The sequence below is a fragment of the Saccoglossus kowalevskii genome, chromosome 22, assembly GCF_978046115.1.
Source record: "Saccoglossus kowalevskii chromosome 22, keSacKowa6.1, whole genome shotgun sequence".
Taxonomy (NCBI): Eukaryota; Metazoa; Hemichordata; class Enteropneusta; family Harrimaniidae; genus Saccoglossus; species Saccoglossus kowalevskii.
The window spans coordinates 21,227,066-21,243,094 of record NC_140662.1 but is presented as its reverse complement, the minus strand read 5'-3'; the positions used below and the strand labels follow the sequence as shown (position 1 = coordinate 21,243,094).

Genomic DNA, 16,029 nt, shown 5'->3' with positions numbered 1-16,029 from the left:
AACAGTCATGTTACGTGGTGTAACAACAGTCAGGTTACGTGGTGTAACAACAGTCAGGTTATGTGGTGTAACAACAGTCAGGTAACGTGGTGTAACAACAGTCAGGTTACGTGGTATAACAACAGTCAGGTTACGTGGTGTAACAACAGTCAGGTTACGTGGTGTAACAACAGTCAGGTTACGTGGTGTAACAACAGTCAGGTTATGTGGTGTAACAACAGTCAGGTTACGTGGTGTAACAACAGTCAGGTTATGTGGTGTAACAACAGTCAGGTTACGTGGTGTAACAACAGTCAGGTTATGTGGTGTAACAACAGTCAGGTTATGTGGTGTAACAACAGTCAGGTTATGTGGTGTAACAACAGTCAGGTTATGTGGTGTAACAGTAGTCAGGTTACGTGGTGTAACAACAGTCAGGCTATGCTGTGAACCAACAGGCTATGCTGTGTACCAATAGTCAGGATACGTCATGTCCTAGGTACTGACAGTTGGGTTATGTTATGTGCTATCATTCAGTTTACGTACCTACAGTGAGTTTATATGTTGTGTGCCATCAGTCACACTAAGTCGTGTACAAGTCAGATTACATCATTGTATGTCATATACTGACAGTCAGGTTATGTTGGGCATCCACAGTCAACACATGGAGTGTACAGACACTCACCTGCATGTTAGCATCTTCTCTCGTTACAAGCAATGCAGTGATATCATCTTTATTGAGTTGTTCTCGCAACTGCTTTTCTAAAATCTTTCTTTGGTTTTTCATTTCTTCTATTTTGTTGATTAATAATTGTAAAGTTTCTTCTATTTTTTTGTCTTCAGGAGCTATTTTGACAAACAAAACAGAATGTCAATGTGGATGCAACATGTGTAGTGTATTTGTTTCTATTACTCAGGTCAAATCTCAGCTTCTTACATTGTATAAGGGGTTTCATTCACAAGACATGAAATACCGGTAAGTGTGTCATCTAGGCTTCATGGGGAGAAGATATGTGATTACCGGTAATACATAAATAGTTGATGACATATTTGAAAATAGAATTCTAGGAAAGATATATATTTTAAGTATGCATGGTGTGATAAAAAGAAAAGAAACGAGTTTGTAAAACATCTTATGTCACATGATACATCACAGAAGGAGTAATAGTTAGTTGGTGTAACAGTAATAAACACAATAAATCTCAGACTTACTTTCCACAAAGCTCTGTGATGGTATCGCAGCTTGTAATTCATCAAGAGGGCCGGCCAGTAACTTTAAATTTCCAATATGCACCAACATAGCTTTACGCAACTCTTCATTAGACCTGCTGGCTTTGATGTGACCTTCCTCATAGCGAGACAATTCTTTTTTAATGTCAGTTACAATCATTGGAGTAGGTCGTTGACCGAAATCTTTCTGTTATTTAAAATTTGAGGAAAAAAACATCATTAAGTAGTGATATTTTGAGATAAATGAACAAAACCTGAGTATTGAAATTTGCTATAAAAACCATGTATGTAAATGTGTCGAAATGGGCGTAGTGCGAGTGGTTAGTGCTAGTAGCACTAATCCGAAAAAGTACTAGATCTAGTGCTAAAATGGCACTAGATCTAGCGCTAAAATGGCACTAGATCTAGTGCTAAAATGTGCACAGTGCAAGTGGCATTGTTATCGCATTGTCAACAACGTCGAATAATAGGAGGGGCATCAACAACCACTTTCATATGCAAACTGCAAACAGTATAAAACATTGGAAATATGCGTGAGATGTCCATAATAATACTTTCTTTATATAATACCGGATTCTGCCGTAAATTCGCCCATCCGAAAAATCGCCCTGGGGATTTCACAGCTGATGTGCGCTTATTTGGGGTTCAAAATTTAAAAAAATAATTATCAAATATTTTGGGGGGACATTTTCATTGTATCCAACTACACAGACTTTCTACGCCGTGAGTTGGGCCACCCAAGACGAAAGAAACTATTGCAGAATTAACAATAATTAATAATTATTGCTGAATTAAAAAGTAGACCACCTGAAATGTCATTAAAGTGTCGCCCAGTGTCATTTTTCAAATACATTTGTTTTTATTTTATTGGTAACAAAAGTATATTTTAAACGACGTTTCTAATAAAAACGAACACAACTGCATTAACAATCCCGGCAAGCGATCACAGATGCTCAATCCGGACATGCTACGTTTCACAAACGTTGATTATTAGTCAGTAGTGATTATAATAACGCAAGAAAAAAATAAATTCGATAATTTTTATGAAATTCAAATAAAATTCAACTTAGTTTCATCGTAAGCAAATGATATAAACGCTCGATGCGGTAGGGTATCCGCCATGCGCTTCTCTTGCATGAGTTGAGCTAATAGGTCAAATCGCAAATTAACCAATCAAAATGCTGGACGATGCCAACGCGTTCAAATCACCATAGCTCATTTAAATATGTTAATGTTATTGAACGCAACGCGGAAGAGATTTGACGATGTTGTAGTACGCTCTTTTGGCTTGGATTTTGATGGGAAAATGGCATGATTTTTTTTAAAGTAAAAAAATAGTTGTTTTCAAAGATGAACTTAGCATAAGAAGAATAATTTCACATTGTTTACAGTGATAACAGCTCTTTGTCCAAACGGAGCTTACGCTAGTCAAAATAAACACGCTCTTGAATAAAAACTTATATAGACTGATTTAGGTGTCAGGAACGATTGAAATGTCCGATAAATTACGACAAAATATTTTAAAAAATAAATTTAAAAACTGCCGAAAAATCGCCCTGCACCATTTCTTGGTCCCATTTTTTTAACGCGACCATACACTGGGTTTGTTTAGCTGTGAGGGTTAAAATACGTATTTCACAACCGGAAATTCAACAGATGAACTTGTTACTTCACATGTTTTAATTATTAGCAACTGTAACAAGAACAAGATTTCGAGAGTCTACAACAAAAAATCCTAAGGGCTTCTAAAAAATATTATTGCAGAGAAAGTGTCTAGACATACATAATATGATCACGTTAAAAAATTAAAAAATCGGCGAGGTTACATCATATTCCGTTAGTTCCTCCATGATACAATGTAACAACAAGATTGCGTGAAAATCGCAGTACACGCACAACCCACCGAGCTTTACTGGGACCCGGGACTTCCCCACAATACCATTTCATACAGTATATCTATTCACAATTTGTAAAAATTGCGCAGTTCGACCTGCAGTTTCACTGTTTCAGCTAGTTTCCCGGCCGATCGCGTTGTTCCAAAGGTCTATTAGTATTACGACAAACGTGGACAATGACATTCTCAATTTTCCCACTGTAGCACATTTCCAATGAATGAAAGATACAATTATTTTACGTAAATATTAATTTATTTTCAGAGAATCACGGGATGTCTTGACGTCGTTGACAACGCAATATCAATGCCACTCGCACTATGTACATTTTAGCACTAGATCTAGTGCCGTTTTTGCACTAGATCTAGTGCCATTTTAGCACTAGATCTAGTGCCATTTTAGCACTAGATCTAGTAGTTTTTCGGATTAGTGCTACTAGCACTAACCACTCGCACTATGTCCATTTCGACACATTTACATACCTCATAAAAACAGGTAAACTAGACAGCGAGTAGCCAGATAAACTAGACGATAATATACTGGTATTAGTTTTTATTGTCTACCTGGAATTCTTCTTCACTCTTTTCTTCTTCAGCTATAATTTGATTAAGCTGAGTGATACCATCATCTACATCCAACACCACGTTGGATAACTCCTGCATTACGGCAACTAGATTTTTAATCGAGTCGGGTTTGACGCTTATCGCTGCACACTTTTCTAGTAATACTTGTGGTAACCTTTCTGGTTCTTTCCCTTGCAACTTGAGTTGGTCTAGTTGAAGTGATGTTAGGTATTGACTGAAAAGATTGAAACAGGTGAACATGACTACATGATGTGTAAATATATCCAGTAATTGAAATGGAAAGAAACTGGCAAACATATGCAGACAATTCTGGCCTCAGGGCTTTATATCAAATTTGAACAGAGATGGCCTGTGAGAAAAATGGGTAAAAAAACAAGCGACTGAATGGCTGCCGTCTTGAATCAAACAGGAAAAAACGCAATACAAATTGTCATGTTTGGTTGGTCAAAGGTCATCAAATCCAAAAACAAGTTGAAGTGCATACATGTATTTATCACGTCTTAGTCTATGTATCAACAAAATCAGTGCAGGCAAGTCCAAGAAATGCCTCCAGAAATAATCTTTTCCAGAAACTACTAAGAACCCAAACAAATTATACATACTCCAATTGTGCATTCCTTTCATCTATCTCCATGGCAACCTGTCTAAGCATCTTAGCTTTCTCTTCACTGTACATTGATGCAGCTTCGTGAGCTTCCATGGGGACTAGTTTTTTGAAGATATCGGGACCAGCCACGCTCTCATCATATGGCTGGAAAGGTAGTGCCTTGACTAAAGATGCACCTATCAGCAAAAAGAACAGTCATGGTATTAGGAGTCATAGTATTTTGTTTTTACTTGTTTCTGACGAATGACTTAATGTTGCTCCCAGGCTATCCATGCATTTTAAATATTATGCAGGATTGATTTTTTCAATGTTATGAATGTTAATAAAACCCCAAATTTGCTCTAATTTTAAAAGAGACAAACTACTATGCATTTTGTGAGAAGTAGCAGTAATAATTTTGCTGGAATCCTAATTTTAATGAAATCAGAGCAAGGACAGTGGTCATCACGCCACGTCCTGTTCGATATGAGACTCATAGCAACGTACATTACACGTGTAATATACATTGTTTGTTTACATGAAATTCAAACATGTGCTGCGTGATTACAACTGCCTTTAAACGCGGAGCTACAGCAACTTCCGTGAAATTTTGTTCTCAAACACCATCAATACCATCAAAATTTCCAGCATAAACATAACAAAGCTGACGAAGACAGTTGTGAGGTCCTGTACCTTTAATTTCTGGCATCTTGTCTAATGTTGGAACGCTTTCGTGGTAAACGAAATCATTGTCCTTTTTTGCAGCATTGTACTTGCCACCGATGACATCTACTGAAAACTTCAATGCTTCTGTAATCGTCTCATGTTGCCCCTACAAGTAGAAATGAATATTATGCACTTTAGACAACCATAATTTGGACCAAATTCTTTTGAGTATGCTATGTTATTCCCTAAATATTGAGAATTTGTTGGTGAGTCATTTCATATAAATAAATATATTACTGCTGCATATACTATAATGATCAATAATTTATATTACACACTTCTCACACATTTTGATGTATATATTCCCATGTCACAAATATTCTATATGATTCACAGAGTATATTAAAATATGATTTCAGCATAACTTAATAATTACAATGTGATTTGTTTGTTTCATTTGTTTAATACATTGTTGTTAACCAGTATGTGAGTGTCTGATAACAAAGACCCATGCCCATTAGTTGTTCTATTAATAGAGACACATACATGTACATGTATATTTAATAACAGCAGCTATAAGGCCATTATTTTATCTTTTCAGTTACAGATGACTGGTTCTTCCCAACGAGTCACTTTGCATTGCAAAAAAAGTGCGAAAGACTAGACAGAAGAAAAAAAATATCTAAAAAAATCTCCATTGCACATACTGCTATAAAAAAGAGTACAGCAAATATAGGAAACATACATGTATCACTTACCTTTGCTAATTTCATGGCTTCGTTGTGTTTATCTAATGATGCTTGCATATATGTCACTCTCTCACCAAATTTTTGCTGTTCACCAACTTGATTTCCCATATACATCTACAAGATATAACACAAATAAGTTATTGTCAATGACAAGTTCCCGTCCAGTTGTTAGTGACTGTTAACATTAAAGTCAGATACACTAATATTGACAGACATGATACAAAGAGGAGCCAGTTTATTCGTAATGCATTTTTTGCACGAAAATGACGGCCATATTGAATCAGATTCTGAAACAGGTGTAAATGTGTTAAATGATTTTTGTGAAGTTTGAATATCATTCGTTAAAAATAAAATAAGTATCAGTCTGTCATTTTGAATCAAATATGGGGAAAATAATGTGCATCAAGGACCTTTTATGTTTAATATCCATGCATGACCGAGATCCAGTTTTTGAACGGCAGAAAAGCTTGATTATGATTAGTACTTACTTCTCAAATGTCCCTCATTTAGCCATTCAGCCACGTGCTTATTATGTGTGATGTATGTGCCGAGTTTGAATGAGATTAGCCCAGGCATGTCTTGATACATGTGTGGACAGAAGGGCGCACACACCAATGCACAGATGCACAGGGAAATTATAAGTCCCTGTTTTTGGACCTACATCCAAACAGGGACTGATAAATAATCAATAACTGCTGTAATCCTGGCATGGGTCATGTCTGGTAGGACAGAGGATATTACAAGAGAAAATAATATGACATAGTAAAATAGGCAATTACCGGTAATATACATTTAGACATCCTTCATAAACACATTTCAAGAATATTATATGCAATACCAATAAATGCAAAATACTTTAAAATACTATATTTTAGCTGGAATAAATTTTCGCTGAAAAGGTATTTTGGGTGTTTTGTATGGAATTTATTTTCACTGAATTTTTATGAGTTGAATGTGAAATATAGGAAAAAAAGGTATATTCGCTCGATTTTTTTTCACTGAATCGTTCCTTCAGAGTAAAATAAATTCCAAGCGAAAATTAGGTTTTCTTCAGTATACTGGTATACATGTACCTGTGATTGGAAAAGTTTGGGTGTTGTCTTGTACTTGAAAAGGAGTCATGTATGACCCCACACTTTGAAATTTGAGTTGTAATGGAAAATCTAAACAATCTAAAATCTCTGTAGTTTAAACTTACAAATGAAATACTTGAAAAATGGGCATTTTTTGTTTGTAGCATCTTTTTCCATTCTTTACATTTTCTTGATCCCATTATGGATGATACAGAACTGGTATCCAGGCTGCGTAAAGCTTGTGTGTAGTAATCGGCAACTTGTTGGCTTATTCTGGCCACTAATGAACTCTTTCTGTTATCCTGCATTGACTTCTCTAATAGACATTCCTGTGCCTGACCCTGAAACAAACACGAATATAAAATCAGGGTTAAAAATAAAAAAATTGTCTCCCTACAGAAAAGGTCTAAGAAATACCAAAATAATCAAAACTTTCATTTTGGGTACACCATGTTAAAGGCATGAAATGAATGTACAAAACACTATTTTGTACAGCCTGTCAAATATATTCATGCATTTATGGCATTCATATCGCGCATTTATCGCATTTGTGTTGCCAATTTATTGCACTCGGACTTAACATTTTGATCGGGCATTATACTGAAACACACTGGGGCTCTACTAGCCAGACTCAGCCACCGTAATTGTATTTTTAATGGATAATGTTTTTAAAGAAATGAACTCACAGAGATGATCTATCATAGATGCCTGATAGCAATGTTTGTGTTTTCCCAGAGAGTGAATTTAGATTGTGGTGGTTAAAATATGCAATCCATATATGCAATGCCAGCATGATGAAGGATAATGAATGCGCAACCCTAATGCAATCAATGTGCGATGCAAAAGTCATAAATATGCTATAAACACTAATGCAATAAATATTAAATATTGTTTAACATTCAAATTTTTTAACTCGAATTTTAATTACTGATAACAGTTACAGGAGACATAAAGCGTTAAATTGAACATGATAACTGAACATTGAGTTACAATTTAGAGACATCGTTTCACAAAAATTGACATGGCTTCTAAAATATGGGCGTGATCATTTTCATAACATGATGTTTGTAAGTCTATGTCTGTAAGTTGAACAATTCAGCATCTCATTTCAATCAGATTGAGGGTAAGTACAATATCTCACACTTTTTTAGGTAATTTCTTTGCAAAGTTTTAATCAAATAGATATAATTTCCCATTCCCTACATGTCTTGAACAATTTTTTGGGTAAAAAGGAAAGAATTACCCTTAGTATACATATTAGGTCGTTAAAATGCACAAGTCATACTTACCAGCATAACACTAATATACATAGACAATAAATCATGGGCCAAGTCAGGACTCAGATGACTTCCAAAATGATCACGTAAATAACTGAATGCTCCTGCTGCACACTGAAAATGTGTACAAGACACTTTCATACCCTGTAAACAATTGTTGAAAACCATAATGAACATAGGCACAACATTGGAGGCGTGGGCTACAATAGGTGATTTTCCGAACAATTGCGAGATCTCGCGAGATACATGAAAGACGCGCGTCGAACGCCTGCCGCAAAAATCGAACGATTTGATTTTGAACTAGAATTTCTTTATTTCGCAGCTTACATTGACCGGCCGATCTTCGACAGAGGAATATTGCTTCCGAATACCCTCACTTAATCGAAATTGACTATCATCAAATGTGGACAGCACATTATTAAGCATGGAAATGTCCCCGAAATACTTTCGCGTTTGTCGAATCCCACGCGATGTTTGACGCGACTACGACGCTATGACCTTTGTTTGTCCTGTTTTTACGTTCGATTTCACGCATAACGCGTGATTCTCGCAGTGTACGGAAAATGGTCTATTCCCGGGTGTTGAAAGTTACCTAACATGTATTTTAGAGATTATAGATGATGATAAAAAAAAGAAGACTAACTAATAACGTAATTTCTATGTTAATTTTGAATGAAACACAAAAAATGATATTTATCAGAAATGTCAAATATTTCCTAGAAATATTTTGTGAAAAGTGACAAAACAGTAAAGGAGTCAAAGTGAAAAGGTAAAGATGACAGTGATTGTGGAGAGCTAATGGACATTTGCTTTAGAAACAATTGATTAGTATTTAAAATATATCTAAGATGAAAAGTATCTATAAGTAAGGCAATCTGCAGGTGTAGCTGACCACTTTTAGATAACATAAAAAATATTTGTTTTGACTAAGTGAGAAATGATTTAAAAACTGTACCTCTTCGGAATTTCTCTTGTCAAATGCACCAAGAATTGAATGTAAAGCTCCTAAGTTATACAATATGGCTGCCTGTTCATATCGTATATCACAAAGTGTGATGTAATCTTCAGAGTACATATCCATCCTGTTTGGGGAAAAATTAACAGATCAATGTTATCCCCAGTAATCAGGCATACAGTATTTAAACGAAAATAGAATATGTTAATCATTTTTAATGTGTTCATTCCAAGACCTCATAAAACAGGGATATACACTTCCTGTCTGAGACAAAAGAAAATTTAACTGCCTGTGTGCAACTTGGGTTATAATCTCCAGTACAGTTAATCAGACAAATGTTTGAAATTTTGATAATCAAATATTTTTTGATTAAAACAGTTTAAGCCAAATTCTCATTTTGAACTATTAAGCCTTGTATTAAACATGTCTAGAAAGCATATTGGGATATAATTTACGCATTATGGAACATAACTGATCTTCCTCATCCTTTCTTCTGTCTGTTCGTTCATCCCTGCCTACATTTCTCTCTCTCGATCCTTATTATTCTATGTTAAATTTAAAATTAAATAGATCCTACTTATTCTTCCATGCATCTGCTTTGTAGATTTTTGTTACTATAAATATATTGCAATTGTATACTCTGTGCTGGCATCAAGGCTGCATTCTGTAGTTTTTTTTGTACATTTTATGAGAAATCTGCAGGCGACTTTGTGCATGTCTCAAATTACAGTATATAACATTAGTATATACCATGAAAAAAAGTATCTGCAAGTCATCATAATTTTAAATTTTGTCATCATCCTATCAGATCGCCAATAGCCCAACTGTTAAACAAATTAGTTAGTTAGTAAAAAAAAAAACAATGCAGTATTACTATACTGGGAATTATCTCTATTAAATTTAGACATTTAGGCATTAATTGTATATTGGATCATACAAATGACTTATTAAAATCATAGCCATACCATTGTCAGTTTCAGAAGTACATGCTCTACTATCAAATACAGGAGCCACCATGAATAAAACTATTTACCCATAGCAGAATCTAAGAGAACAAGACCATGAACAAGGAATATTTAACAGTTTATGGAGGATGGAATTAATAAGGCTATACTCACCAGGTAAAGGGTACTATAACTGTACCACCCTCACCCATCGGAAAACGACTCTGTAATAAATGCAACTGACCATAGTATTTCCGTAACATGCTACAACCATTGAAATCTCTTGTAGCATTGGTAGCATTCTAAAGTTGAAAAAACAAACAAGCAAAAAATTAATCATAAAGACAATGCAAATGAGAAATTTTAAGTAAGTTAAATAGTCTTGTTTGATAATGCATCTTGATACAAACATTATGGTGTTTATATCATTTATAATAGAACAAAATCCTTGTTTTCGCAGCAAACAAAGCAGTATTTATTTAATGAAATACCGGTACTGAGTTTTTAATTACCTGTATGCAAAGTAAATTCAGAATGCATGCACAATAGAACTGTTTTATTTCAGCAATTAACTACATCTATGTTTGCTGCCAAAACAAGGCTTTATTTTATGAAAAAATCATACTCTAATGTTTTGTATCTGAAAAATATTTAAACATGCAGAGAAACCCTTAAAGTGTATCTTTACCGGTCATTTGATGTGGCTATAAATGATGAAGTTGCACATTCTGACAAAACTAATTTTGTTTTCATTCAGAATGATTATAGTTGGGAATATTATCTACTATGATGAATATGTAAATAGGATACATAGTAGCAATGTCCAAGTCCAAGCACAACTTAGCTAGCTCTAGGCTGGCATAAAGTTAGCTGAGGTTGTTTTAAGCCATATAATATATCAAAAATATTTAGAGTAATCTGCCTAAATACAACTTGTATTACTAACAAAAGGCAAACACCACAAAAAATAAGTAGAAATTATTGATGTCAACGATACTTGAAAAATGACAAGTTTCTATGAAAAGGCAAAGCAAGCTGACAGTCAGCTTGGAAGTTAAGTTATGCCTTAACCACTGTAAAGGGGTTAATTATTCACTGGGTTTTAAATTTGCTTATTTGGCCGACTTGAAAATGCGCTAAATTGAAACCCAGTAAATATTTAAAATTTAGCATAGAACACATTATCTAAATATTAAAACCTATGAAATTAAAACCCACTGAATATGCCTGAAAAGGTAAATCAGCGAAATTTAAACCCAGTGAAAATTTAGTCATTTTTCAGTATTCAGTACAGTAGAACGTCGATTATCCGGACGTCGATTATCCGAAATGTTCGGTTATCCAAACCTACTGTGTGTCCCCCAAAGTTTGTATGCAGGTCTGGCTGTGTTCCGTATAATACAAAAGTCAACTGTGAACAATAAATACTACAGTCGTCTTGTGTGATTTCCTGGTGCAACACTTTCAATAAAGCTGTTATCAACATGTAATCCGACGTCTTTCACGTGTACGTTCATTGTTTACAGTGTCTGCGCAAACAATGAAACGAATTACAGTGTCCAATAATTTCCTAAATTCAGACAAGCCTATTACGCCACACCAGTGTTCCACTGTAAATAAAAAATGTCCTAAAAACACAAACTTAATCAAATGTCTTCTCCACTGTTTACAGTCAGATCTTTAAATTTACCAAGTTGTAAGTCATCGCAGTTTGGATACGTTTCCCGGGAAAATTGTACGGGGTTCCACTGCCGTCAAAGAAATGCGGCCATGAGCCGATCCCATGTTTTTTCAGATTTTTAATTTTAATGTCCAGTATCAGAAGTCACATCCTTTTCGAGAAAAAAAGAAAGAAAATAACTTCTGGGATGTCTTGCCACAGAAGCGATGCCAGTTTAATAGTGCAGTGAAAAAGAGAGACGAAACGACAACCCCTTGGTGTGCCTCTTTGATGGTTTATCAGCAGACAACGGCAACCAATGACCACAGTCGGCGGGCCATTTGATGGTTTACAGCGTCGAAGTGTTTACGTCCGATGATCACAGTAGCCAACCTGGATTTTTACAACAATTTATTATGTCAATCGTTCTAGGTGATAAAAACTTTGCTGAATCCAATAAAATCTGGACATCTTGTAGCAGTTTACAATTTGAAAATCCCCGAGCAATCTGGTAACATCGAGCCGATCTATACACAGCGAATACAAAACGACCTTTCACCTGTTTACTTTATCAGCGTCTTTTATCTAGCGTTGACATGGCTACCCCACTGAAATGCAAACGCTGTGTGCGCGAAGGTGTCAATTATAAATCGACTAGAACGTGGCGAAACCGCAAGCAATCTAATCTACCGAGTATGGCGTTGGTAAATCGACGATTTCCGATATCAAGGCAAAACAAAAGCTGCTGGATTTTTTCAGTAAAATGGATTCAAGTGCAAGACTGAAACGAAAGATAACGAAAACAGATGTCTTCACTTGGTTCCGGGACTTGGTTTTCCCAAGAAAGAAGCAAAGGAACTTTATTATCGCTACATTTTACGGACATTTTGAAATTTTTTTTAACATTCCAGCATGCAACGTTTTTATTACAATGTATTACTGATTAAATAAAAATGTTATTAATGACGTACTCTACATGTACTATTGTTTGATTTCATTACAGTCATGTGCGTTAGAATTTGTGTGTACGTGAGCCTGTAAACTTGAGCACACCCACACAAGATCGCATATCCGAACTGTTTGCATAACCGAACAAAAAGCATGTCCCCCTAACAGTCCGGATAATCGACGTTCTACTGTAATTGTATTATAATGCTATTTAGACAATAATAAAACCAAGCATTTTATTGATATAAATGTTATATGTTTACATTACAAATTTTATTATTGATAGTAATGGTCTGTTATGAACTGAATAACCTCAGATACTTACAGTTCTCAGTTGATCTAGCTGTTTGATTTCTTCATTATATCTATCAGGATCCTCCATATAGGCATCTCTAATGTACTAAATTAAAAAACAAGAAATTAATTTAACTATTTATTTAGTTAAATTATACAATTACTCGATGCTATCTAGTTACAATGAGAACAAATAATGAGACATATACAAGTAGTGGGGGTTGAAGCAACCCCTCATACATGGTATTCTCAAGGCATAGCCTTTCTAAAATGGCTTGGAGGCTAAAAATGGCTCTCCTGAATGACAAGTAATTAGGGAGCTGTGCTATCTAATTACAATGAGAACAAATAATGAGACACATTGGTCAGAGAAGTCAGCACTAGGACTACCAGAAATTCAGACAGTTCCAAGTTATACTTGGCTCCTGGTAAAATTCTTAAAGTATATTCAGATAGCTTCAAATTCTCGGCTGCTGAATTCTGGAATAAAATACCTCTACCAATTCACGATAGTGACTCAATTGGAGCTTTTAAAAGTACCTACTGTAAAATGACTAATTTTCACTGGGTTTAAATTTCACTGATTTGCCATTTCTGGCATATTCAGTGGGTTTTAAATTCACAGTTTCGTCATTTAGATAATGTGTTCTATGCTAAATTTTACATATTCACTGGGTTTTAATTTAGCGCATTTTTCCAGTCAGCGAAATAAGCTAAATTAAAACCCAGTGAATAATTACCCCCTTTACAGTATTTTAAATGGTTCATGTCAAAAATTGAGTTGTTATGTTATATTTCTGTACTTCTTTATTTATAAATGTATTACTAGTTTCTGTATATAGTACTTATTTTTGAGGACCATGTGTGAGATAAGTCTATGGCTTAACATGTTTTTATCCTCTTTAAATAAAGTCTATTATTATTATTATTATTATTATGAAAATCTCTTCAAAATTCTATGAAATGGAAGAACTATAATTATCTCTTATGAGTTACAGAAAGAAATTAAAACAAACTACAATCTAAAAAAGAAAACAGAAAATAAAAACTTTTCTAAAAAAATAAAACAAATCAAATCAAATCAATAAGAGAAAATACATAAATTCTATTATTTCTGAGATTGATATATATCAATAGTAATAATGTTGATTATTGTATTTCACTCGAAATTTTAACTCTAAATTGGGCTGACCACAGTCACTTGGGGGCTGAAAATCAATAAATACTAATTTTCAAAAAAAATCATCCGCTATACGTATATAAATAAACAAGTTGTGAAACACGGCACCTAGTAAATCGACACCCTGTCGGTTTCAAATGTCGATTTCTTACCTTAAAATGCGAAACAAAATTTTTAGAGGGGATCAGGTGTTACGTTAATAACCATTGTTCATAATCGCTAACTTGGTTTTATTCAAAACTGTACAAATCCCGCGTTTTCTGATGATATCCGACGATTTCATGAACGAAAATGGCCAGCAGCCAGAATCAAGGGGGATTCGCACAGAGTTCTGGGTAAATCAAGTGCGCATACTCATTTTCAGCCAATCAGGCGTGCCGTAACAGCGAGTATTTCCTTGATTTACCCAGAACTCTGTGCGAATCCCACTTGATTCTGGCTGCTGGCCAATTTTCGTTCATGAAATCGTCGGATATCATCAGAAAACGCGGGATTTGTACAGTTTTGAATAAAACCAAGTTAGCGATTATGAACAATGGTTATTAACGTAACACCTGATCCCCTCTAAAAATTTTGTTTCGCATTTTAAGGTAAGAAATCGACATTTGAAACCGACAGGGTGTCGATTTACTAGGTGCCGTGTTTCACAACTTGTTTATTTATATACGTATAGCGGATGATTTTTTTTGAAAATTAGTATTTATTGATTTTCAGCCCCCAAGTGACTGTGGGGCTGACACATAATTTTAGTCCATTGACTAGAGTCCATGTAAACCTATATTCTTCTTCAGTGAGGGAAAGGGAAATTTCAGTGGCTGCATATTGGGTATGATGTAAGACCCAAAATTATCATGGCTAACAGTAAACTACACTACACGCGAATTTCGTTATCACATGACATGACCATGCATTATTTATGCAGTCTGTGATCTAGACTTTAGTCAAACGTAAGATTTATAGAGATATTTAATACATGCAGCCGTATACAGTTGATAATATACTAGTACTAGTAATGTGAATATTGTTGGTGACTCATAATCACACACAACCGAAGGAAATCCTCAACCAGCATTGGAACAACAAATATGTCTTCCGACCAGTCTTGGCTGACCGTGTTATGATAACAACTTACGTCATTAACATAAAAGTGGGGCCTCTTACTCGATGATTTTACTTCTATATAGATCGCCGGGAACACTGGGTTTATTGCTCAAATACCAACCAACATTTGTGTTCATTCAAATCCCGACCCCGGATCGCGATATGATCGCCACCAACGCCGCCGACGTCGTCGTCCAAGGACGATACATAAGGCACTGCGAGACAGGTGGCATACGAGATGATTTTATATACGACTTGAATACGACGCCAATTGGATCATCGTAGACACATTGTCGAAGACTTACCTGTTTCAATTTCGGCCCAAATTCTGTTGGCTCAGGGCTAAATTTCATTTCCAGAGCCAACATACACATACGCGGAACTGCCTCCATCTTGGATTTGTTTTTCGAGATCTCGTGGATGATGTCAGTGTTGTCATCTGTATCGCGAGATTATACGTGATTACAATAACACTCATTGTGCTTTTCGGTCTTCCGACAGACAGGTCGTCATATCGTTTAATTTAAGAACGTTTGACACAGGAATAATAATTTTCATAATTTTCATTATTAAAAAAGGAATTTAAATAAAAAATCACCATTTGTATAAACACTTTTCGTTGGTAAAATGGGGGAACAAAATGCATAATAAATCAGCCCCGGAAATCAGCAGATAAATTGTGTAATTTTCGTTGTTTGGCACATGTTGATAATGTATTTGCAGACAACTTGCACCCCCCCCCGGGGGGGGGGGGTTACATGGCTGCCGATATAGTATATGTGTGTAGTCCACACTGTAAATCCCAGAACCCATTTTAGACCAATTTGGATAAAAAAAATGTATACCCAATCTTAGACCAAACAGTTGTCCGACAGACCCCATTTTAGACCAAAGTACGGGCTTGGCATATT

The 16,029-nt window shown here is 35.3% G+C and overlaps 1 protein-coding gene across 1 annotated transcript in view; it reads right to left on the bottom strand.

Moving 5' to 3' along the window:
• The window catches only part of LOC100373776 (tyrosine-protein phosphatase non-receptor type 23-like), a 33,789-nt gene extending 18,257 nt beyond the window's left edge, over positions 1-15,532 (bottom strand). The window contains exons 1-12 of the mRNA XM_085496004.1: positions 15,424-15,532; positions 12,869-12,943; positions 10,110-10,237; positions 8,992-9,118; positions 8,049-8,180; positions 6,885-7,100; positions 5,696-5,800; positions 4,965-5,103; positions 4,288-4,468; positions 3,665-3,899; positions 1,192-1,396; positions 665-825 (exon numbers count right to left, since the gene is read on the bottom strand). Coding sequence (XP_085352130.1) covers positions 665-825; positions 1,192-1,396; positions 3,665-3,899; positions 4,288-4,468; positions 4,965-5,103; positions 5,696-5,800; positions 6,885-7,100; positions 8,049-8,180; positions 8,992-9,118; positions 10,110-10,237; positions 12,869-12,943; positions 15,424-15,510 — 1,791 coding nt within the window. The 5' untranslated portion in view covers positions 15,511-15,532. The remainder of the gene's footprint in view (positions 1-664; positions 826-1,191; positions 1,397-3,664; positions 3,900-4,287; positions 4,469-4,964; positions 5,104-5,695; positions 5,801-6,884; positions 7,101-8,048; positions 8,181-8,991; positions 9,119-10,109; positions 10,238-12,868; positions 12,944-15,423) is intronic.
• Positions 15,533-16,029: the final 497 nt, after the last annotated feature.